This window comes from Vidua chalybeata, chromosome 26 (assembly GCF_026979565.1).
Source record: "Vidua chalybeata isolate OUT-0048 chromosome 26, bVidCha1 merged haplotype, whole genome shotgun sequence".
Classification (NCBI taxonomy): domain Eukaryota; kingdom Metazoa; phylum Chordata; class Aves; order Passeriformes; family Viduidae; genus Vidua; species Vidua chalybeata.
This window is the reverse complement of record NC_071555.1, coordinates 3641436-3662996: the sequence shown is the minus strand read 5'-3', so window position 1 is coordinate 3662996 and position 21561 is coordinate 3641436. Positions and strand designations below refer to the sequence as shown.

Sequence of the window (21561 nt, the reverse complement as noted above, 5' to 3'; positions counted from 1 at the left end):
CTAAAATCTCTTATGGTGGTACTCTGCAGAACAGGAGTCCACTGACTATTTGCCCATTTCAATTTGGGGTTTTTCCATCATTTTATTCTGCTTGCTACATGAGAACATTCCTTAATGCTACCTAGAGTGAAGATGAATTATTTTCCCTGTTGATGTCCAGATCATCACAATTAAAAATCAGTTAACCTTGATATATTTCCTAGTCACTCTCAGATTTGAAGGCCCCTTTTTATGAGACCATGAAGAAGTACACTATGAAGTACACCATGAAGTAGACTCTAGGTTTTGCCAAGGCACTGCTAATCCTCTACAAAATCAGCCTTGGCTTTATGTTTCTCTTCTGCCAGATACTTCCCCTGCTCCTGCTACTGTGTCTTACAGTCTGCTGCAACACTCCCACTTTAACCCACACTGGTATCTGTACCCATATTTCATTTCTAGGTCCCACCATCAATGTGACTCTGCTGTAGAGGAACCCGAGACAAAGGAGTGTGCATTGATGCAATCCCCACATGCACTTTGGGATAAAGGTGCCCCAGGAGATCATTCTTGCCCACAAATTTACATGCTGTTCCCCTACTTCTTCTTCCTAAGGTTTGTCCTTCCATATCTTGTCATTAATCAGAAAGATTAAAAGAAAAACAACAACAACAACAAATCCCAAACCAACCAAAAATCAGACACTTTCTTTGCTACATCTGCTGCAGCAAATAAGGATTTAGCATTCAAATTATTTCTTTGGGTAAGATTTATTTGAGAGGTGGGCCCACCAAGTGGTCAGACCATCATTCCCAGCACAGACCAACTCACTCAATGTTATCCACTACCAGGAGATATTCCCATTGTGTTTGGGGGAAGGCTCAATAACCAAGGGCTGGCATAGGTGTTGGTCTTCATTTCATTTTATGAAATCCTAATCAAATTTAGTGGCGGAAGGTGATATCTCTCCCTGCAGCCCATCCTTCCCATTACCACAGTTTTGAGTAATACCAAGCCCTCTCCCATTGTGGCAAAAAGAAAATAACTTTTCCCCTTCCACCATTTAATAGAATCATCAAATCATAGAATATCTCAGGTTGTAATGGACCCATAATGCTCATCCAGTCCAACTCCGTGCTCCTTGAAAAAGTTATCAGCGAATGGAGAACAGACATACTCCAAAGAAAGTGTTTTAGAGAGACCCTCCTGTCCAGTCAGCAGGTACAGAAAGGACATTTTGGTTTTCTAAACTCCTCAGAGATGAGTCTGGATGCAGCTGGATCCCAGCCCAGCCCCAGACTCTTCAGTTTATGTCTAAAGGGTTACAGAGGTGTAAGTGAGCCTGTATACAACTTTGTTCCATGGGATTAAAGATGGCAAAGCAAATATAATTATAGAAACAAAATGTTTATTTAAATTTATTGCAATGATTAAGCAAAATAACTTGATCAGAATTATTTGCTACATAGCATAGGTAGCCATAGCTACTGGTATAGTAAACTGCACTATTTTTGAAGGAATAGAGAAGCAATTATATTAAATCTAGCAAAACAATTATTAAGTAGAGATTGATGTTAACCATGCAACAACCATGAGCAAACCTATTTGGCTCAGCCTTGAAAAGTGTCCTTAAGGGGTTTCCCTACTCAAGGGAGGTATGCTAGAAATTCTCACCGTGCAAAAGTGGGACTGCCCTTCTACAGCATAACATGATTGGCTGCCAGTCTGATACGTTTTTAGCTTTTGTATTGTCAGGTTTATTCAGCAAAATATGCTTTACTGCTGAAAAAAGGTGTTAGAAGCTCATTGGTTTCTTCCATGTGACACTTGTGACTCTCACTTTGATGTGAAAGCCTGGACATCCCTGCTGCTCCTGCCCTCAGATCAGGGAGTATCTGTTTGCATGTCCTCACGGTGTTGGAAATGATAGAACTTTACAAACACCTTTTCTAATTAATTGTTTTAATTAAGTTTTCTTATTACTTGTTTGAATTAATCATAAGCAGTGTAATTTTCCACTCTGTCATATGCCACTGTAGCCAACATTCAGCAAGGTTTGTCATAAGCTGCTACAGTGGGAACACAGCTTGGGAATATTCCTGAAGCTTTACATTTTGCTAAAAAAAACTGTAATCAACCTTGATATGCTTCAATGGTCTCAGACCTGGAAGAGGGATTCACTGCTGAAGTTGGACACAAGGAATGCAGAATTTATGAACCATGAGGCCATTGTGCAGAACCCTGACATAAAGAGGGAACTAGCAAAGACAATTCAGCAATTGTCAAAGACAATTCAACCATTGTCCTGGTTTCACCTAGGGTAGAGTTAATTTCTTCTTTAATTTCTTCTTTAGCTGTCACAGTGCTGTGTTTTGGATTTGGAATGAGAATGGTGTTGATAATACACTGAAGTTTTGGGGTTTGCTAAGTCATGTTTATCCTAAGTCAAGGACTTTTTGTTTCCTCATCTTCTGCTCTGCCAGTGAGGAGGTTCACAAAAGAAACTGGGAGAGAACACATCTGGGACAGGTGACCTAAACTGCCCAAAGGGACATCCACACCCTAGAACATCATGCCTGGTATATAAACTGGGAGGAGTTGCCCAGAAGGGCAGCTGATCTTGGTTTGGGAAGGGGGCTCTGGCATCAGTCAGCAGGTGGTGTGTAATTGCATTGTGCATCACTTGTTTGGTCCCTTTTCATTATCATTATTCATTACTACTATTGTTGTACTTTATTTTCAGATATGAAACTGTTCTTAATTCAACACACAAGTTTTACTTCAAATCTCCTCCCCATTCCACCAGTGGAGGGGGAAGAAGAGGTGGTTGAGCAAGCAGCTGCATGGTGTTTAATTTCCATCCAGGTTTAAAACACGATACCTCTCTCTATCTGGGAAAAAGATAACAAAAAGACTGAAAATATGGACTAATTAGCATGAGAAGCAAGAAGTCAATAACCAATAGAAGACAGAAAACTAATTAATGAAGAGCAATTTATAGCCAATGAACATTAATATCTTGGTTTGCTAAAATGTATAAATAATGCAAAGCTTTGAAAGAGCGTGTGCATGTTTAGAGGAGCGCTGTAATAAAGTAATGTGTGCTTTCTGATATTAAAAGTAGCATTAAAGAGCTTAATCTATCCTGATGTTTTCAGTGACAGTGGTGGGTGTGATAATTCGGTCAAGCTGCTCTCAGTGTTCTTTAACACTAAAAACAGTAGACCCTCCTTGCTTAAGCCATTCCTGGTAAGGTGTAAACAGCTGGAGCTGCTGTGTCCCTGCTCAGGCAGTTTCCTGACTGACAGCCATCCCCTCAGACTGTAAAAGCCCTGTCCCACTCTTTAACAGGACAGACTTCTAACACCCCCCTTCTTGGAGTGTGGAGATTCCTCCCTTGAGTGGGGACACCCAGCAAGGTTTCACTTTGAGACTGAGAAAAAGAGACTTGTTCAGGGCCGTTGGCAAGGGTGAGTAATGTCAGTCTCTACTTAACATTTATTTTTCTACCTTTAATATAATTGCTTCAATACTGCTTCCAAATACTGAGCTATATTAGTAGCAGTAACTATCTACACTGTGGAATAAAGACTTCTAATTAAAGCCTTTTAGTCTAGTCACTAGCATCATCATCTATGTAAATAAATTGTTGCCTCGTGTTTGAGAAGGCATGTAGAAAACAAGGACACCTTTGCTAAAAACTGCAGTGCTAATCTTCCATTCTGCTTCGGCCAGGGCCATAATCTGACCTCAGCACTCCCAGAGTGCCCTGGGTGCTTGTCTGACACGCATCTCTGGGCCATGGAAACCCTCCTCTTCCTCGCCGAAGGGTGGTGGGCAGTGCACAGCGGCTGCGAAGATCATAGCCTGGCTGTGGGGATCTTCTCTGCTCTCTCAGCCTGGTTCGGGATTGCTTCCGAGCAGCCCTGAGCATGGGAACCTGCTTGAAGCTGCTGTTGGAGGGCCCTGACGCTGCGTTATCCACTGGGGCTTTGTCACAACGTGGACTTGTTGTCCCCCTGTTCCTCTTGCCCAGAGAGGGGAGGTGGGCTGTGCACTGCACAGAGCGGCTGCGGAGGTCACAGCCCTGCCGCGGGGATCTCCTCTGCTCTCTCCGCCTCGGTCGGGTTTGCTCTCCAGCAGCCCCGAGTATGGGACGCTGCTTCCAGCTGGTGCTGGAGGGCTCTGGAACTGCTCTATCGACAGGGGTTTGCTCACGACATGGAGAATTTGTTGTCTGCCTCCTCCTCCTCCTTGGTGAGAGCTCTGTGTACTGCACAAAGCGGCTGCGGAGGTCGTAACCGCCCCGCACGGATCTGCTCATCTCTCTCTGCAGCAGCAGGGTTTGCTCCCAAGCAGCCCTGGGGGCACCAGCCCACTGCAGGCTCCTGCTGGAAGGCCCTGAAGCTGCACCATCCCTGGGAGCGTGGTCACAGCTGGGAGGGCCCACTCTCCTCCCTGCGCAGTGGTCACAGTCTGTGGTGTCCACAAAGCAGCTGCAGCCATCCCTGCCCCACAGCAGGGATCTGCTCCAGGCCTGCTCCCTGCCAGCATCTTCCACGTCCAGCGCTGTGTCCTGCAAAGAGAGCTGTGGAGAGTTCCTGCCCTTCTCTCCTGAAAGGGCCAGAGTCAGTGGGGAACCCCCAGAAGTTCTGGGAGGGTACATTTCAGAGCCTCCCAAAGGCTCTTCTGGAGGGCTGCCAAGGCCATAGGGCCAAAGGTGCACAAATGGGATGGATCTGGGTGGGATGCTTTGAGAGGAAACAGCATTGTGGTGGTAAAGAATGATGCAGGGTGGGAGGGGGAAAAGGAAAAATGCTGAGATCCTAGAGAGAAATCGACTGCTCCTCTGGTGCCGAGTTATCCTCCTCCCCAGAGTTACCTTCATCCTGCCAAGCAAACCCTGTGGGCCAAGAGAAGCCACCTGCTTGCTGCTGCTTACCCACTGACTGAGGAAGGAAGGGGCATATGGTGGTGCCAGCGAGGAAGAAGCCCTTTCTCCAATCTTCAGATCAGAGCACCTGGAGAAAAAAAGAGTCATCTCAGTTTAGGGCTGTTGTTGCCTCCTCTGGGGTTCAGTCATTTTCTTGGAGAGGTTTCTATGACAGAGAGAAGACTTAACCAAGGTCACTAATGGAAATTTCAGCTAGAGTCTTCTCACCCAGTCTGCTCCTGTCCCAGCAAAACCTCATTTTTGTACCTTCTACAGCCTCCATTTCATAAATTCACAGACTTGTTTGGGTTGGAAGGGACCTTAAATCTCATTTTGTTCCACCCCCCTGTCATGGGCAGGAATACCTTACAATAGATCAGGTTTTTCTAAGCCCTGTCCAACCTGGCCTTGAACACTTCCAGGGATGGGGCACCCACAGCTGCTTTGGACAGCCTGTTCCATTGTCTCAGCAGCCTTACACTGAAGCATTTCTTCCTAATACCTAATGTAAACCTGCCCTGGGTCAGCTGAAAATTGAAAGCCTTCATCCTATCCAACCCTCCCTGATAAAAGAGTCCCTCCCCTTCTTTCCTGGTAGGCCCCTTTTATGTTCTCTAGCTCTTCTCTACATAAGTCCAGCATCAGAGAGCAGACAAATAGCAGGTTACATGAGGGCAGCAGACTGAAGGACAGACATGGGGTAGTACAGGTTTCTCAGCACTGAATGATGCAGGTAGTAATTCCATTCAGTGAGAAAAACACTATGGAGTAGTGGGCACAAGTAGAAGCAAAACAATAAACAGGGAAAAGGAAACATCTTCTGAACACATCTGAATCCTGGTTATTACCTGGCATAAAACAGCAGGTAGGCTTGCTGCTTGAGAGCTGTGTCAATGCAACGGAGCTCCACAAACTCATCATCCATCTGGTACCACAGCCCGTTGCTGGCCTGTGAAAAAAAGACAAGGACCTCTGCATGGTTTCTCTCCAAAAAGACAGGCAGAAAACTACCAAACAAAGAGTGTGTCAAAACAAATCCAGTCCAGCCCCTAAGGAGACCTTCTGCCCCAAAACCTTGGCTGTCAGTAACACTGATGGGAAAGTTTATCTTCCCCAGGAGACATTTTCCCCACTGGGAAGGAAGGAAGTTGCTGCTTACCTTTGTGTAGCAGAAATAGTGTCCTCCATGGCAGCTGACCCCACTGTGCACCAGGACAGCATACAAGGAGTAATGGAGGGGTTCTCCATCAGCCTGGGACATGTATGGGCGAAGATCCAGGTACTCGGGGTACTCCACAACCTACAGAGACACCAGGAGGGCTCAGAAGTGACACTGACCTGTGACATACAATAGCCTGCCACATCCAGGGGCCAGAGGTGTGTAAATACATCTCTGGGGCTCATGAACAGCTGGTTTTCCATAAAGCAACATGTAATGCTTTGGGTGGCAGGAAACTGTTCTTGGCCAAAGCAGCTCTGTTGGAGACAAGTGCTTGCCTGTCTTTCCAAGGGAATTCTTCTCTCCCCAGAGGGGAACAAGACTAACCCAACATGAGTGGCTTGTGACAAGCTCTAGGAAATCTGCTCCAGGAAGAGAAAGCTGCACACCAGTTGTGTACACACCTTGCTGATCTTCCCACCGGTGAAACAGTCAAACCTTTTCAGGCACACCGTGAGAATCTTGGGTGCAGAATGGACTGTGAACCTCTTGGAGGCAGCAACATTCTTCTTACACCTTGAAACCAAGCACAGAGCCCAGTGCTGAAATGCACCCAATCCTCCCCCACAGTGGCCAGGCAACCTTTCCTGTCTCACACAGCTCTTGCTATTCTAAGGCTATTGACTGCCATGTTTTTAAAAAGCTGCATCTCATCTGTGTACAGTAAACCTCCAGAAGATGACTTCTCCTCAATGACATGCAGCCCCCCTCCCCCCCCCCCCCCCACCCAGGGTCTCATGTTAATATGTTCTTAGTAATCCTCTTACTTGTTACATTTAAAGCAGTTATCACCATCCATGTGCTCGGGTGTCACAAAGTCCTCCAGAGCTGCAGTGAGGGATGAAGCTGCCTGGAGGAGTGAGAAATGAGCACGCCGAGCTGCAGGAAATGCCCTCACCCCAAACATTTCCCAGGAGCTTACAAGAAAACCCCTGTAGATGATGCTGAGGAGACCCACCATGAACCTCTCCAGAAGGAGACAGAAACAGAGTGTGATGCTGAACATTTCCCTGTGTTCCAGCAGCTCCTGGAGCCATCAAGAGCTCCCTCCCTGTACCACTGCTCACTTAAACTAATGCCACTGTGCAGGGGCATCAGTGATGCAAACAATGCAACCCATCAGCCTGGGAGTCAGACAGGTGTGGGAGGGCAAAGGGAACAAGGATGAGGATATATCAAGGGTGCAGAGAGGATAATGCTGTTTGACCAGCTTAAAAACAGTACCTACAGAGAGACCAGTGCCACGGCCTCTCCATAACCCTTCCCATCCACCACCAAGATCTCTTGTGTACACAGTCTACATTTTTAAGACAAATATGTTGACTCTGGAAAGCTGCAGGGGCCTTGGGATGTCTTGAAGCACAACTGCAAAGCCTCTTACTTTGATATCCAAAGGAACATCCAGGAAGGCCTCATAGGAGTCAGAAATGGCTTTGCAGCTGAAGCAGGTGACTGGAAGGAAAAAATCCAAATGTTGAGCAATGGTGAGCTGACCGACATTGCCCATTTACACACTGCACCTGTCCTACCAGCCCCAGGACCAACTGTCAGGCACAGGCAGACAGAAGGGCACAGGCAATGCCAAAGAGAGTAATAGTTGTGGAAACGTACCTCTGGATCTCAGAAAGCCCCCAAATATTTGATAGACAATGGTAGTGGATTGAGAAGAGAGGTCCAAGCTGGAAAGAAGTGGTAAGACTGAGCTTCATCTCCACCATGAGTTTTGCTTGGCCTGAAAGCCCAAGTTTCCCTTGATGGGAGCACATCAAGCAGTCCAAAGGGCTCAGAATGTTGTGAGGGTAATTTGCTTGTGCTTACTCGTTGCTTGCACTCAGACAAGCTCTCTGCATGGCATTGACAGTACAGCATAGGAAGTCATGGGCATCTTCTTCCCTGCCAGGCTGAAAATGCTCTCCTATGTCTAAGAAAGAAGTTTGTAGTTCTCTCATACAAGAAGGGAAGAAAATCTGTCGAAGTACCTGGCATGACTTACGTCTGAAAACCTTGAGGACAGTCAAAGGCAGGATGGCACTGACAGGGGAATGCAAGACCCTGTTAACATGCGCTTCCATGATGCACATCATGCAGAAACCTTGCTGGTGACCTGAAGAGGGATGCAGGGGAGGTCCTTAGGTTAGCAAATATCCACAGCAGTGGGGTATTTCTCCTCTTCCACTCCCACTCCAGTGAAAAACTCCACTTCTCCCAATGTCCCAGCAACCCCAGGCCATTTTAGAAAATGTTCTTAAGAGGGATGCTAAACCAACAGTTTTCTGTGCAATAAACCAAGAGGGTTTAACTTGCAGGAATAAAGACTTGGAGCTACAAAGAGGTGTCTTCATGAAGGGTAAGACAGCTGGGTAGGACAAGTGGCTTCTAGGCTTGAGTGCTCAAAGAACATATACTCATGGGGCTGACAAAGGGCTGCTGTTCTCCTAAATCAAATTCCAGGTTCTGGGAATCTTTGGGATTTGATTTAACAGATTTTCAAGGGGATGTTCCTAAAAGCACTCACAGGCCCGGCTGTGCTCTCGGGACAGCAGGTAGTTGGCCAGTGGGGGGGTGTAGGTCAAGCACTGCAGGACAGCGTTGAGGAAACACGTGTTGCCCACATTGAAGAGCCCCGCTCCAGCACTCTGTCTCTGCTGCCAGACCATGCAGATCTTCTCTGGTGGAAAGAGGATCCTTTTTGGAGGAGCCATTCCCTCAGCAATGACTGCAGAGAAATTCCATTTGGAAAGAGACGAGATGATGAGATGAGATGAGATGAGATGAGATGAGATGAGATGAGATGAGATGAGATGAGATAGATGAGATGAGATGAGATGAGATGAGATGAGATGAGATGAGATGAGATGAGATGAACAAAATCATATTTAAACTTTGAGTTCTCCAAACAAGCAGTCAGGACAACCAGCTTGAATCTTCAACTCAGTATCAGGGGAAGCCTAGCACTGCCATTGAAATTTACTGGTTTGGAATATTCTGTTCCCCTGCTTACTTTGCCAAGAGTCCAACAAACCCCAACTCTGATTTCTGGGCCCCAGGGTGCCTTCCTTTCTCACCAGAGTTGTAGACTGGATTATCAGGTCAAGCTTTCCTTGATTGCAACTGATTGTAACTTACTAAAAACAAGCAAGTACTGAACACAAAAGTTAACTCAAGGATGTCAGACTTCTCTATGAGCAATGATGTTTTGAAGTCTTGTACATAGTGACAAAGGAGAGACAAAAGGTGTTTTCCTGTGTCTAATCATAAATATCTGGGTCAGTCTGGCTGCTCTCAGGAAACATCCCAGAGTTCACTCTAGGTTGTGACCACAACATTCTGGGATCTGACCACCAGTCACGTCAGTTGTCTGTGGGGATTCACAAAGTCCAAACCCGCCAGTGAAGCTGTTACTCACAGAAATCATTCTCTGTTGTGGTCATTGCCTCTCTCAGGAACAGGGGGCAAAGCTCTGGGTGATCAAGGACATCAGGACATGCTCCAGAAAGAGATCTGTGTCAATCCCATCACCTGATTGCAAAGAAATTACTGTAGCTCACCAAAAGTACAAAACCTCCAAATAAATACAACCTATAGAACAGCATTTGCCATCCAGAGTTTCAGTGGTGCTTGTACCAGCAGGCTCACACCTTTGGTATCAGTGACAGAGCCCCAGTTCACAGGAGGTTCAAAGGTCCCTCTGAAGTGCTCCAGTTCCCTTCTCTGAAGAGGCCCTGCTGCTGCTGTCAGAGCATCAACAGCAGAGCTCTCTGGCTTTCCCACCTCCTCTGCAGGAGTGACCAGCTTTCAGCCACTAACTTAACTACTGCCTTTGCTGCTCTCCTTTTTCTGTCTCACTCCCTCCTGCAGCAGCCAAGGTGGGCTTTTTGCCACTCTGGGCTGAGCCCAGTCCCTCAGACTACAATCACAGCCTACTTACCTATCCTAGGCTATAGTAAAGAAAAGAGAATCAGCAAATAAGAACTCTAGCCTAGCCTGGGCAGCCTACAGGGTATAAGCCAGCTTAGACTTTTATCCCATATCTCCTTCCTCTATGACCTATCTCAAGAGTCAAATCATAATTACTTTTGAGAGGATGAAAGAGGAGGAGGACAGTAAACAATAAATTTGTTTAAAAGGCAGGCATGAGAGTAGCAAAGAAGCTGAGTTATCCTGAAGGCCAGCTCTCTCGTTAGCCTGCTTTCAGGACACCGAGCATTGGCCAGGTGAGGTCACAATCACTGGCGAGCTGCCACATCTCTGCCCCTCTGTGACACGGGGCCACACAGGGATGTGTCCCCTTGAGGCCACACAACCACATGGTTCCTGGGCACGGAACCCACGTGGCTCTTCTCACAGGTGGAATCACTGGGACTCCTTGTGCTGCTGATGAAGAGAGGTTGGCTGGCAGAGCTGCCACTCCTTGCCCAAACCACAGAGCTCAATGAGTACAGGCCTGCCCAGAGCTGGCACAAGCCTGGTCACAGTTCTGTCTGGCACACAGGTTACTGGGGAGTTCCACTGTGAGACTCGTGTGGGCAAAGCACCCAAGCTCTCACAGGGTCATTTCCAGTGAATTTTATCTGCCCTCAAGGTACACCCACGGGCTGACCTGGACTGGCACCACCAAAAGGACCCTCCAGAGCCTGAGCTGGATGAACCTTGGCTGCCAGTCTCCCACCCAGCTGCTGCCTCTCCTGGGCAGCTTTTTAGCAGCTTCACATTTACTCCTTCCTCCAGGCTTGGTTAGGCTCGGTTTGATCAGCACAGCTTTAGCCAGATTCCCACTCAGGGTGGCTGGAAGCAGTTTTGTTCCTGCTGCACTTGACCCACATGGTTTTGGGCTATGCTTTGGATGCCTGGAGTTCTGAGCAGCCTCTAAGCAGCAGGCAGGTGGTGTTCTTCATGCTCCAAGGAGGCAACTGGCTGCTATTCACCCCTGATGCCTTGGGATTTTAGCTTCTATATTTTTCATATATTTGTAATCCTGCACTTCTTTAGTGTATAACTCTAAATTCCAAATACAGTGGGAGCTGCTGCTTTCCCATTCTGGTCAGACACAACAATTCCTCTCCAGGCCTGGCAATCAAGGACACCTCACTGCCTCAGGCCCCAAAAAAATGTAAACAAAAGTGAGTTGGGGGGAGCAAACTTGGGATAAATTACTTCATTACCTGAATCTGTAATTGGAAGATTAACCCCCAACATGCAAATGCACCAAACTTATAAAAGTATCAAAACCTGTGACCCGTGGTCCATTTTTGGGTGTAGCCCCTTCATCTCCCCAAAATGTACCTGAAGGCCCTTCAATAAATACAACCACTTTTTATTCCCTTAATTTTGTCTGGCCTCTTGTTTTTAGGTAGTCCCAAAAGGCATTACCCCCAGTAGAACTGGCTGCTTTGTCCCCTGCTAAGGCAGCAACACACATCAACAGCAAGGATGGATTTTTGGAGATCAGGGCCCACCAAACAGGGTGGATTTTTGGAGATCAGGGCTCTCCTGCTGGGGAGAATCTGAGGCACAGGCAGGAGGGGCCAGAACCACCACAGCACTGCTGCAATTTACTCCATTTGCATTTGTGTTAATTCACGAATTAGGATTTCCTTCTCACGTCCAACTAGGCAATAATTGCCCCTTTTCCCTGCAAGCCCCACAGCAGCCTCAGATCAGGATCCAAGAACCTGTGTGGGCAATGACCCACTTTGGCTGTGGCACAGCTGAGCCCCCGGCGCTGGAGGTGCGGCTCCTGTGGGAGCTGCCCGAGCTCCCTGCACGGCCCCGAGCCCTCCTGCCTGAGCACGGTTCCCCTGTCACCGCAGGGAACAAGGCTGAGATTTACACAGCTCTGCTCCAGAGTGCTTTACAGCAGCCAGGGCTCAGGCTCTGTAAGCAGAGGGACACTGAGGAACTCCACTGGAGGCAATTAATGATGGCACTTCTGATCACTGCCTGTCCCCTGCTCATAGGGGGGCATGACAGCTTTTGAAATTATACAAATTTAAAACTAATTTTAATTAATTTTAATTAACTTTTAAATAATTTATTTATTTAATCATAACCAGTATATTAATCATGACCAGCGCGTTCGTTTTAAACCACTTTTAGCCAGCATTTAGCAAAGTTTGTCATAAGCTGTTACTGTGGGAACAAAGTTTGGAAAAATTACTGGAAATGAATGGAAATTACTCTAAAGTTTTGCTAAACTAACCTTGACATGCCTCAATGAATAAAGTCTGAAGAGAGACAGATATATATTCCTGAAATTGGACACAAGGAATGCTGAATTCAAAGGTCGCAAGGACATTTTGCAGAAACCAGAAGATAAAGAAGAGACTAGCAAAGTCTATTTAGTACAAAATAGAAAATTCTCTACTATGTTGTGACTGTTGTATCCATATGGCCAGCCAAGGACTGAGCTTTCCCCAGCCTGCAGAGGGTTTAGGTGATGGGGCCCCATAACAAAACTGTTCTCAGCAAAAGTTTATTCTGATCCCTCTGAGCTGGGGGGAAGCTGCAGCTTCAGGGGAGGGAGGTCTGCTTTCTGCCTTTCATTTTGATGCCTCATCAAAACTACTGCAGGATTTAGATAAAAATCAAAGGGTAAGTGCCCAGGAAGGCTCCTGGCAGCCTTAAACAAAACAAGACTTTGGATCCTGATTGCTCCCTAAAGGAGGAAGAACCTGGGAGTCCCTCTGCTCCCTTTAAGGAACCCGGGTGTCCCTCTGCTCCCTCAGGGGAATGCGAGTGTCTCTCTGCTCCCTTTGGAGAACCCGGGTGTCCCTCTGCTCCCTTAGAGGAACCTGGGTATCCCTCTGCTCCCTTGGAGAACCTGGGTGTCCCTCTGCTCAACTGGGACAATCCGGGTGTTCCTCTGCTCCCTCAGGGAGAACCTGGGTATCCTTGCGCTCCCTCAGGGGAACCCGGGTGTCCCTCTGCTCCCTCAGGGAGAACCTGGGTATCCTTGTGCTCCCTCAGGGGAATCCAGGTGTCCCTCTGCTCCCTCAGGGGAACCCGGGTGTCCCTCTGCTCCCTCAGGGGAATCCAGGTGTCCCTCTGCTCCCTCAGGGGAACCCGGGTGTCCCTCTGCTCCCTCAGGGGAATCCAGGTGTCCCTCTGCTCCCTCAGGGGAACCCGGGTGTCCCTCTGCTCCCTCGGTGAAACGTGCCCCGAGCACCAAGGGCCGGGGCGGAGGCCGGGGCGGTGCGGGCCGTTCTCGTCAGGCGCTGCGCGGCAGCGCCGTGGCCGTGCTGACGGTGATGGCTGCCGGCCGGGAGCTGTTTTGGGGCAGATTTGGAGCATTTTGGTCATTCGCAGGGAGCTGCGAGGGTAGTGGAGGGCCCCGGCGCTCCATACGTGTCTGGCAGGGCGGCTCGGAGGCGTTGGTGTTCCCCTGGCTGCTGCAGACCCTCAGCGCTGGAAGTTCCCTTCTCTCGTGCCCTCTGCCCTCCCCAGCCCGCGGGATCCCAGAGCCGTCCCTGCGTGGAGCAGGCCGGGGGCTGCTCCCATCCCGGGGCATTGGGCAAAGCGATTCCTTGGTGTGGGTTTGACGTTCCCCACACAGACAGCGCCGGGTTGTTTTGGGGAATTGGGGCTGTTTTGGGGAATTGGGGCTGTTCTGAAGACTCAGCTGGAGCCCTGCTCAGAGGGACCGGAGGGGCCCAGCAGCACGGAGCCAGCCTGGCCGGCGCACAGGGGCACCGAGCAGGACACAGAATCTGTTACAGAGAGGTGCCACTGGCCACAACAGCACATGAGGAAATCTTCCTCTCGCTGCAGGTCAGAGGGAGCAGCGGATGTGATCAGCGGCGTTCCATGCCCCTGTAAGGTGGAGGTGGAGATCGGAAGAGCCTGTGAAGGGACTGGCTGGACGCTGCAGTGGTCAGTGTGACACGGAGCTGTGGCAGGCCTGGTCAGGGCAGGTCAGAGGCTCTGGCCCCTCTGTTTGGAGGCACAGGTCACCTCGGGGCTGGAGCCAGCTGGAGTCAGGAGAGGCTGCGCTCAGCAGTGCCTCTGGAGTTGAGAATCTCTCTCTGATTCCCGTGTGGCTCATGTGCCACTTCCCAAACAGCACGGAGAAACCCACCTCTCCCTTTAGTGTGCTTTGAGAATGCCCAGCTCAGACCTGCTTCATTTTCCAGTGAGGGAATTTGTCTTTCTCTACAGGCTGCAGAACCCAAGAGCAGGTTGCCAGGTGTGGACAGCTGGATGTTTTCCTTTCAGTGAGCGCTGGAGCTTTGGTCCTGTGTAAATCCGTGGGGCAGAGGGTGAAGGATGCTGGGGTCAGGTGGCAGTGCTGGCTGCTGGAACGTGCCAGGATCTTTCTCTGCAAGCTGCAGTTGAGTGCATTATGTAATTCCAGAACCAGCGTGCTCACCTGCCTCTCCCATCAAATGGCTTTATTTTTTAGTGTCCTGTATTTCTTCCTTGTTGTCTTCCATAAATCCAGGGAAAAACATGCATTTCATTTCAGTTTTTCTCCTCACCTAATCCCCTAGCTGCTCATTTGGAGGTGTCTTGCAGCCCCTGATTCAGAAGCAGTCTTTTCAGGGTTACCTAGGGGTTCTGTAGGGTGAGAGCTCATGGATGAAGTGCTGCTTGTGGCCAGGGACCAATGGAATGGCAAGAGGCTGGCTCTCTGGGTAGAGAGGTCTCATTTCTAGCTAAGGGAACCCATTTCTGGCTCTGATCCACAAAGTGGGGTAGATGTAGGCAGTTCTCTCTAGACTGCCTCAACACCTTTAATTTTTCTTTTTTCAGACTCCATTGATGATGTGCCTTATGACCTCCTGGAATGCCATGGCAAAAGGAGCCTTCTTTTCAGCTGCAGGGGTAGCACCTTCATCATGTGCTGCCCTTCTGGAGCAGGAGCTGCTGGCACACCAGCCATTGATCTGAGAGGGAATGAAGCAGGGTGCACAGGAGAGCATTTTCCAGAGCCAGAGGCCATGGAACAGGTTGGACACAAGCTTGGCGAGACAAAGTGAAGTTCACCTCATATTAAAATCCTCTGTGGCCTATGGTGAAACAGCAAATCGCTCTCTGGAAAGCCTAAGTGAGGAATATGCCAGCACCCATCATGCCAATATCTCCCTGTCTTGTTTCCAGACAAACCTCCTGTTAAACCTGCCAGAGTTGCCAAGCTGGCCAGAAAAGTGAGGGCCTTTCAGACACAGCCTCTTCCCCTTGAAGACCTCTCTGAGCTCCCCAGGTCCTCCTGATCTCTGCCCCATCCTTGACTTGTCCACCCCACTCCCTGCCCCAGGAGCCATTGCTGGGCAGGAGTTACCAGCAGTGCCTTTGGGAACTGGGAGCCTCGAGACTGAAGCCTTCCAGCAGGAGCCCCAGCTCCCAAATGTACCCAGCACATCTGTAAATCTCCCCCACAACTGTTATTTGCTAAATAGAGCAGTCCCAGCACTGCTGTGTTTCATCCCAGCATTTATTTAGCCTTATTTTTTGTGCTGTACAGTGTGGCTGCTTCAGTGAGGCCCTGTGGTCCCCCCACCTTCCCCTGCCTGGCCTGGCTGTCCCCAGGGCACCTTGCTGAACTCTCCTGTGGTGCTGCTGACTCCTGGGCTTGTGTCACATGTCCTTTCTAGAGGATGATTTTATTCAGCAAACTCCCTGTGCAGGACAGCAAAACTGCAGAGATGAGCCCAGATGTCAGCAGAGAGCCTGGGTGTGCTGAGGCAGGACATGGAGCTGATGCAGGTCAAAACTGCCCCTGGGTCACCTCATTCCAGTCAGCAGTGTGGTATCAGGGCTACCAAACTGTCAAGTGTGGTAGCCCCTCTGTGCATCCCTGTGGGGTGAGGAGGACAGGGCAGGGGAGTGTGTGAATGGGGAGGGAAGAGCTTCCAGGTGTTCTGGAGCACCAGGGCAGCCTTCCTGTGCACCTCAGGAAGGGAGGGACCTTCACACAAAGCCTTGGGTTTTCCCATGCTTTCCCCAGGTGCAGCAGGATGTCAGGGAAGGAATCAAAGCACGGAGGATTTCCAGTGAAGAAGACACTGGGAGGAGTTGGACATGTGTTCTTCCATTCCATAAAATGAGGAAAACCAGGGGCCAGAGAGAGAGGTGAGGAGTTTCCAAAGTCTGCCAATCCCTGGTGACTGCCCTCCCTGCCCTCCCAGTGCCTCTGGCACAGATCCCAAAGCTGTGGGTGATCGTGAGGGTGAATATCCTGGTTCTGGCCAGGATGGGATAAATTTTTGCAATAGCCAGGACAGGGCATGGCCAGGACCTGGAGGTTATTCTGAACCACTCCACACCATTTTCCAGGGACAGGGGAAGAAATCTCCTCTGGGTGACATGCATGGCAGCCTGGTTGGGTACTGCCAGGCTCCATGGGTGGATGGTTGCATGTGAATTGTCCCACTCCATTATTAATATTGTTGCTGTTACTGTTCATTTTCTTGTTTCATTGCTGTTTCCATTATATTGTTCTTATCTCAACCCACGATCTTTACTTTTTGTGCTTCCAGTTCTCCTCTCAAGCCCACCAGAGAAGGGAGGAGAGAGGGAGAAGGGAATGAGGAGGAGCAGTGGTTTGCAGTATTCCAGTGGGAACACCAGGCTGGGGAATGCCATTCCCAAACCACAACAGTGAGTGCATGAGCACTCTCCATCTCAGCCCCTCGTGTTCTGCAGCCAGGACCTCCAGCATCAGCCTTGAAAGCAAGAGGCAGCACTGAGGCATTTGCAGTACTCACCCTGCTCCAGACATGGAAAATGTATAAACAGGCTCAGAAGGGCTTCCTCGGGGCATTGAAACTCCTGTCAGCTTCTCACACTCTCTGCCGTGGTCAGCAATTCCTCTTGCAGCACTCAGGAGTTTCCAGGTTTGTTCCATCAGCTAACGCCTGTGTGCCTTGGTGCATCCCCCCAAGTTGTTGGCTCATGGCATTATTCCTTCATGTCCTCTTCCTAGCTTTGATGTGCCAGTTTTTTCCATCCTGTGGTGGCTCTGAGCACCCTCTCTGACCAAACACTGCCTTTGGAGTGACTTTCCCTTTGTGCCAGATTTGTCTGCCCACGGTGTCGTTTTGCAGGTGCCAGGCACGGGACCCCTTTTGCCTTGCATGACCTTCAAGGTCCCTTCCAACCCAAACCATTCTGTGGTTCTCTGAGGCTGTGGTCTTCCCCTGCCCTCTGAGGACACCATGCCCAGAACCTGGAACCACCCACTCTGTGACATCAGCCCCAGGGCTGCAGGTGCCATGGGCAGTGCAGCTGCTGCAGGTACTCGGGTCAGAGGCTGCACTGGCAGAGACAAGCTTTTGTTTCTTTCAGCTGACAGATGCTGCTGGCAGTGATGAATCTGCTGTACCTCTTCATCCTGCTGGCTGTGTACAGACCTGCACATGGCACCTGGGACAACTGCAGGTATGGCCCCAGGCTCTAGGAGGGTGCTTGTCCCCCATTGCCACACCCCAAACGCTATGTGGGAGGCTCCTTGCCAGCACCCAGGTGCTGGAGCCAAAGGAGCCAGCATGAGCAGCAGGGCAGTAAGGACTTTGTGCTTCCAGAGGGACCTGTGGGCTCCGGCCCATGGCTTCTGACTACAACTCCATAGCTGCTGACTACAGAATTGTGACTGGCACAGGTGCCCTGCCAGGGGCCTGGCCATGGATTGTCAGCATCCAGGACCCCAGGAAAATAGGCACAGGCCATACGTGTGGAGGGTCCCTCATCAGCCCACAGTGGGTCCTCACAGCAGCCCACTGCTTCCTCCAGGCCAGGTAAGGAGGAGCAAGGAATGAGGGTATCCTCACCACACAAACAGTTGCCCAGCCTGCAGCACCTCAGTACTGCAGAGCCCAGCTGAGAGACTGCTCAGAAGGCTGGGCTCGTGCCACTGCTGCCCAGCAGCCTCCAGCATGGCAGTCCTGGAGCCTAAGGCATGCTAGGGCAGTCACACTCCTCATTGCTCTGCTTTCCTCTCTGCCTTGAGAAGCAGAAGGCAGGGAAGTGCTGAGCTGCCACAGTGATGCCTTTTCAGGACTACCTAAAAACAGGCCAGACAAGGAATAAAAAGTGATTATATTTATTGAAGGGCCTTCAGGTACATTTTGGGCAAAACAAAAGCCCCCCCAGGTGCTAGACCCAAAAATGGACCACGGGTCACAGGTTTTCACACCTATAAATTTGGTCCATTTGCATATTGAGGGTTAATCTTCTAATTACAGCTTCAGGTAATGAAGTAATTTACCCCCAGTTTGCTCCCCCCAACTCACTTTTGTTTCCATCTCTCGGGGCCTGAGGCAGTGAGGTGTCCTTGATTGCCAGGCCTGGAGAGGAATTGTTGTGTCTGACCAGAATGGGAAAGCAGCAGCTCCCACTGTATTTGGAGTTTAGAGTTATACACTAAAGAAGTGCAGGATTACAAATAGATGAAAAATACAAAAGTTAAAGGCATCAACAGCACACGGCTCTGCTCCCCCTCAGCCCTCTCTCTGCCTTGCAGGAACGTCAGCATGTGGCGTGTGCTGATCGGGGCCACCAAGCTGACCCATCTGGGCCCCGAGACACAGGTGCGCCACGTCAAGCGGCTCCTGGCCCACCAGGAGTACACAGCTGATTCCCAGCAGAACGACATCGCCTTGGTGGAGCTGGACGAGCCCGTGGAGTGCAGTGACTACGTCCAGCTTGCCTGCGTGCCCAACGCCTCGCTCACAGTGTCAGAGCTGAAAACCTGCTACATTGCTGGCTGGGGTTCTGCCAGTGCAAAAGGTGAGTTCCCAAAAAGGGCCCTGGGGATGAGCTGGGCACACCAGAGAAATGGGTTGGGCTTCCTGACAGCAGAGACCAAAGTCAGGCTGTAGGATGTATGCCTTTGGAGAGCTGGGCCTGGCCTGCTCCCCAAAGGCAGACAGAAAGGACACAGCACTTCAACAGCTGCTCCAGAGGCAAAGGCAAGCCCTAGGGAATGAGTTCACCCCCAGACAGGGGAGTGGAACTGGCAAGGAGCTGCTGGGTGCTCATTCCTTCCTGTGCTCCCAGCTCAGGGTCCGAGTGATGTCCTGCAGGAAGCCAAGGTCCGTCTCCTGGATATCCGGGTTGTTAACAACAGCCGCTGGTACGCTGGGGCCATCCACACCCACAACCTGTGTGCTGGCTACCCACGGGGTGGCATGGACACCTGCCAGGTACGAGTGCTGGGAGCCAGCAGTAAAGGTACCCCATCACCATGGGCTTTGCTTGGCAAATCACTTTTCCTGCACTGCTGGAGTTTCCTTGCCAAGTGCCCATGTTCCCCAGGCCTGCCCCTCTGCCCAGAAAGCCCATCCAGTGTTCTCAGCAGCCCAGAGGTCCAGATTCTGGATCATCTATGCTCTGCCCATCCAGGATCACTGTGCAGATACAAAAAGGGGCCTTCAGAGACACCCACCCTGTTCCCAGCTAAGGTTCTTGAGACTCCAGCACCTTTTTGTGCCATGAATACAACTGTGGCAGGGGCTGCAAGAGAGAAGCAAGCCTCTAGTGCTGACAGCAGCCACCCAACAGCACCCTAATCCTCTTTCCTCTGTTGCAGGGTGACAGTGGAGGGCCTCTGGTGTGCAAAGATAACCGTGCCAGCTACTTCTGGCTTGTTGGAGTGACCAGTTGGGGAAAAGGCTGTGCCAGAACAAAGCGGCCAGGAGTCTACACCTCCACTCAGTACTTCTACAACTGGATCCTGATCCAGATGGGCGTGTGCCCACCTGTAACAGCCACACCAGAATCAGAGTCAAGCTGCATCTCAACCCCTCTTGAGCAGCCAGAGCCAACACCAACAGAGTCAGGCTGCTCTACTCCCACTCCATACCCACAGTCAGCTGAAACAGCCACTCCAACGCCAGAGCCAACCTTCAGCTCAACCCCCTTTGAGCAGCCAGAGCCAACACCAACAGAGTCAGGCTGCTCTACTCCCACTCCTCATCACCCAGCTGCAACAGCCACACCAGAGCCAGCCTTGACGTCAAACCCTTCTGAGGAGCCAATGTCAACGCAACCTCTCTTGCCTGCTCCACATCCATACCAGATACTGGTGAAATTCTTAACTCAGATGCACCAGATGCTGCTGGGCCTCATGAGAAAAAAGACATGAGCAGCAGGATGAACAGGATCCAGTGCAGACCACGACCATTTCATACTGGGGCAGTGCCTGCTCATCCAAAGGCAGCCTCAGGGTCAAAGATGTCCTCTGTCCTGCCCATCTTCCTCCTCTGCATGCACACAAATGCTGAAATTGATTTAGTTGTGGAAATAAAGTTGCCTATTGCCACTGTTAGCATGTGTTTGCAGTCCAATCCAGTCTCCTGTGCAAGGCAAGGAGTCCCAAGCCAGGCACCAGCAAAACAAAGCTCTGATGGGAGCAGGGAACACAGGTCACAGGGGGCTACAGCTCTTGTGGACAGCAGTTGGGAACACTGTTTTATGCTGCCCATCAGTGGGATCCCTGGGTGTGGGACTTGAAACTGGACTCTCGAGACTCAGGAGACACCGTTCTAGAAAGACTCAAGGCTGAAGATTGGCCAGACACAGGCTGAGGAGGAGTTCCACAGCCAGGAGCAAGGATTTCTGAGGAGTGGGCAGACAGAAGAGCTTTGTGCCATCCCCCATGCTGTGATACATGAACTGTCCACAGCTCCCCTGCAGACACTGCTGGCACTCAGACTGACTGCACATCTGTCAAACACACAAGGAATATTTTGGCAAGGTGCCTCATGTTCCCCTACTGAGATCCTTACCACTCTCTGAGGAAGCCGTGTCTCTGTGCCAAGGTGGGAAAGCAAACACCAGGTTAACTTCTAGGTGAAGTTAAAACATATCAAAATCTCCTAAGTGTGCTGAAGTGTTTTCTCTCTTCTTCTCCTCATTCTGCTTCTGAGGCTGTACCTGCAAGGCTGAGGTCTCTGTCACCCTGGGAAGGTCTGTGTGCCATTCCAAAAGCACTGCACACCATCATCTGGTCAAGAGCCAAGCACTCCCCAAAGCAGAGCAGAGCAAGTCAGGCAAGAAAGGGGCAGGTAAGTCACAGTGGGGGATGGATATGCAAGGCAAGGCGAGAGAAGGGTCTGCAAGGCAAGGAAAGAGAAGGGAGGGGTGGGCAAAGCAAGGGAGGCTAAGGCAAAGATAGAAAAGGCAAGGCAGGCAAAACAAAGACATTTTTATCTGGAAACAAAAGAGAACAGTTGCTGGGTTTCACATTCACATCAAAGGATATCAACAACACCATGCAAGAGCTTTCCTTTCAATGTACTGTCACATTCTTTTAATCATGCACAGCTTCTTATATCAAGATATATTCACACACAGGTACCCTCCAGTTTATTTTCTATTCTCTTGGAGGTGTCAGCTGGTTTAGTCTGAAGGGTCTTAGAGGACTAGCTGGCTTTTTTATTTTTTACAATGCAGTTTGCTTTTGAACCCTTTTTATGCTGCTTTGGGTTGTAAC

At 50.0% G+C, this 21561-nt stretch overlaps 2 protein-coding genes and 1 long non-coding RNA gene across 14 annotated transcripts; 2 read left to right on the top strand and 1 right to left on the bottom strand.

The window, feature by feature from the left end:
- Positions 1-1436: 1436 nt before the first annotated feature.
- LOC128800264 (ubiquitin carboxyl-terminal hydrolase 42-like) lies at positions 1437-10326 on the bottom strand. Of its 11 annotated transcripts, none has more exons than XM_053965361.1 (15): positions 10060-10326; positions 9770-9907; positions 9538-9650; positions 8647-8847; positions 8125-8235; positions 7950-8052; positions 7743-7810; positions 7513-7583; positions 6899-6981; positions 6536-6647; positions 6072-6212; positions 5761-5861; positions 4922-5000; positions 3669-4555; positions 1437-2870 (listed from the first exon to the last, which is right to left on the bottom strand). In XM_053965361.1, the coding sequence occupies exons 3-14, from the start codon at positions 9560-9562 to the stop codon at positions 3689-3691; spliced, it is 1962 nt and encodes a 653-aa protein (XP_053821336.1). In that variant the 5' UTR covers positions 9563-9650; positions 9770-9907; positions 10060-10326; the 3' UTR covers positions 1437-2870; positions 3669-3688. The 11 variants fall into 11 exon arrangements, with proteins under 11 accessions (XP_053821336.1, XP_053821341.1, XP_053821342.1 ...); XM_053965366.1 differs by having other exon boundaries at positions 1437-2866; XM_053965367.1 differs by having other exon boundaries at positions 3729-4555.
- Positions 10327-10421: 95 nt separating this feature from the next.
- LOC128800341 (uncharacterized) lies at positions 10422-11366 on the top strand. 2 transcript variants are annotated; one of them, XR_008434952.1, is made up of 2 exons: positions 10422-10623; positions 10714-11366. It is a non-coding gene; the product is annotated as an uncharacterized LOC128800341 (long non-coding RNA). The 2 variants fall into 2 exon arrangements; XR_008434951.1 differs by having other exon boundaries at positions 10693-11366.
- Positions 11367-17334: 5968 nt separating this feature from the next.
- LOC128800274 (acrosin-like) lies at positions 17335-20394 on the top strand. Its single transcript, XM_053965384.1, has 5 exons — positions 17335-17507; positions 17651-17863; positions 18589-18854; positions 19125-19270; positions 19657-20394. The coding sequence occupies exons 1-5, from the start codon at positions 17422-17424 to the stop codon at positions 20209-20211; spliced, it is 1266 nt and encodes a 421-aa protein (XP_053821359.1). The 5' UTR covers positions 17335-17421; the 3' UTR covers positions 20212-20394.
- The last annotated feature ends 1167 nt before the right edge of the window (positions 20395-21561 follow it).

Bases quoted from the DNA above. Each gene is read 5' to 3' on its own strand.
- LOC128800264 (XM_053965357.1), bottom strand. From the start codon at position 9,562: ATGACCACAACAGAGAATGATTTCT. The intron at 7,811-7,949 runs GTAAGCACAAGC...ACTTCTTTCCAG, and splicing joins TGTCTGAGTGCAAGCAACGA to CTTGGACCTCTCTTCTCAAT. The intron at 4,556-4,921 runs GTAAGCAGCAGC...CTCTCTTTGCAG, and splicing joins CTTCCTTCCTCAGTCAGTGG to GACACAGCGCTGGACGTGGA.
- LOC128800274 (XM_053965384.1), top strand. From the start codon at position 17,422: ATGCTGCTGGCAGTGATGAATCTGCTGTACCTCTTCATCCTGCTGGCT. The intron at 18,855-19,124 runs GTGAGTTCCCAA...CTGTGCTCCCAG, and splicing joins GGGTTCTGCCAGTGCAAAAG to CTCAGGGTCCGAGTGATGTC. The intron at 19,271-19,656 runs GTACGAGTGCTG...CCTCTGTTGCAG, and splicing joins GTGGCATGGACACCTGCCAG to GGTGACAGTGGAGGGCCTCT.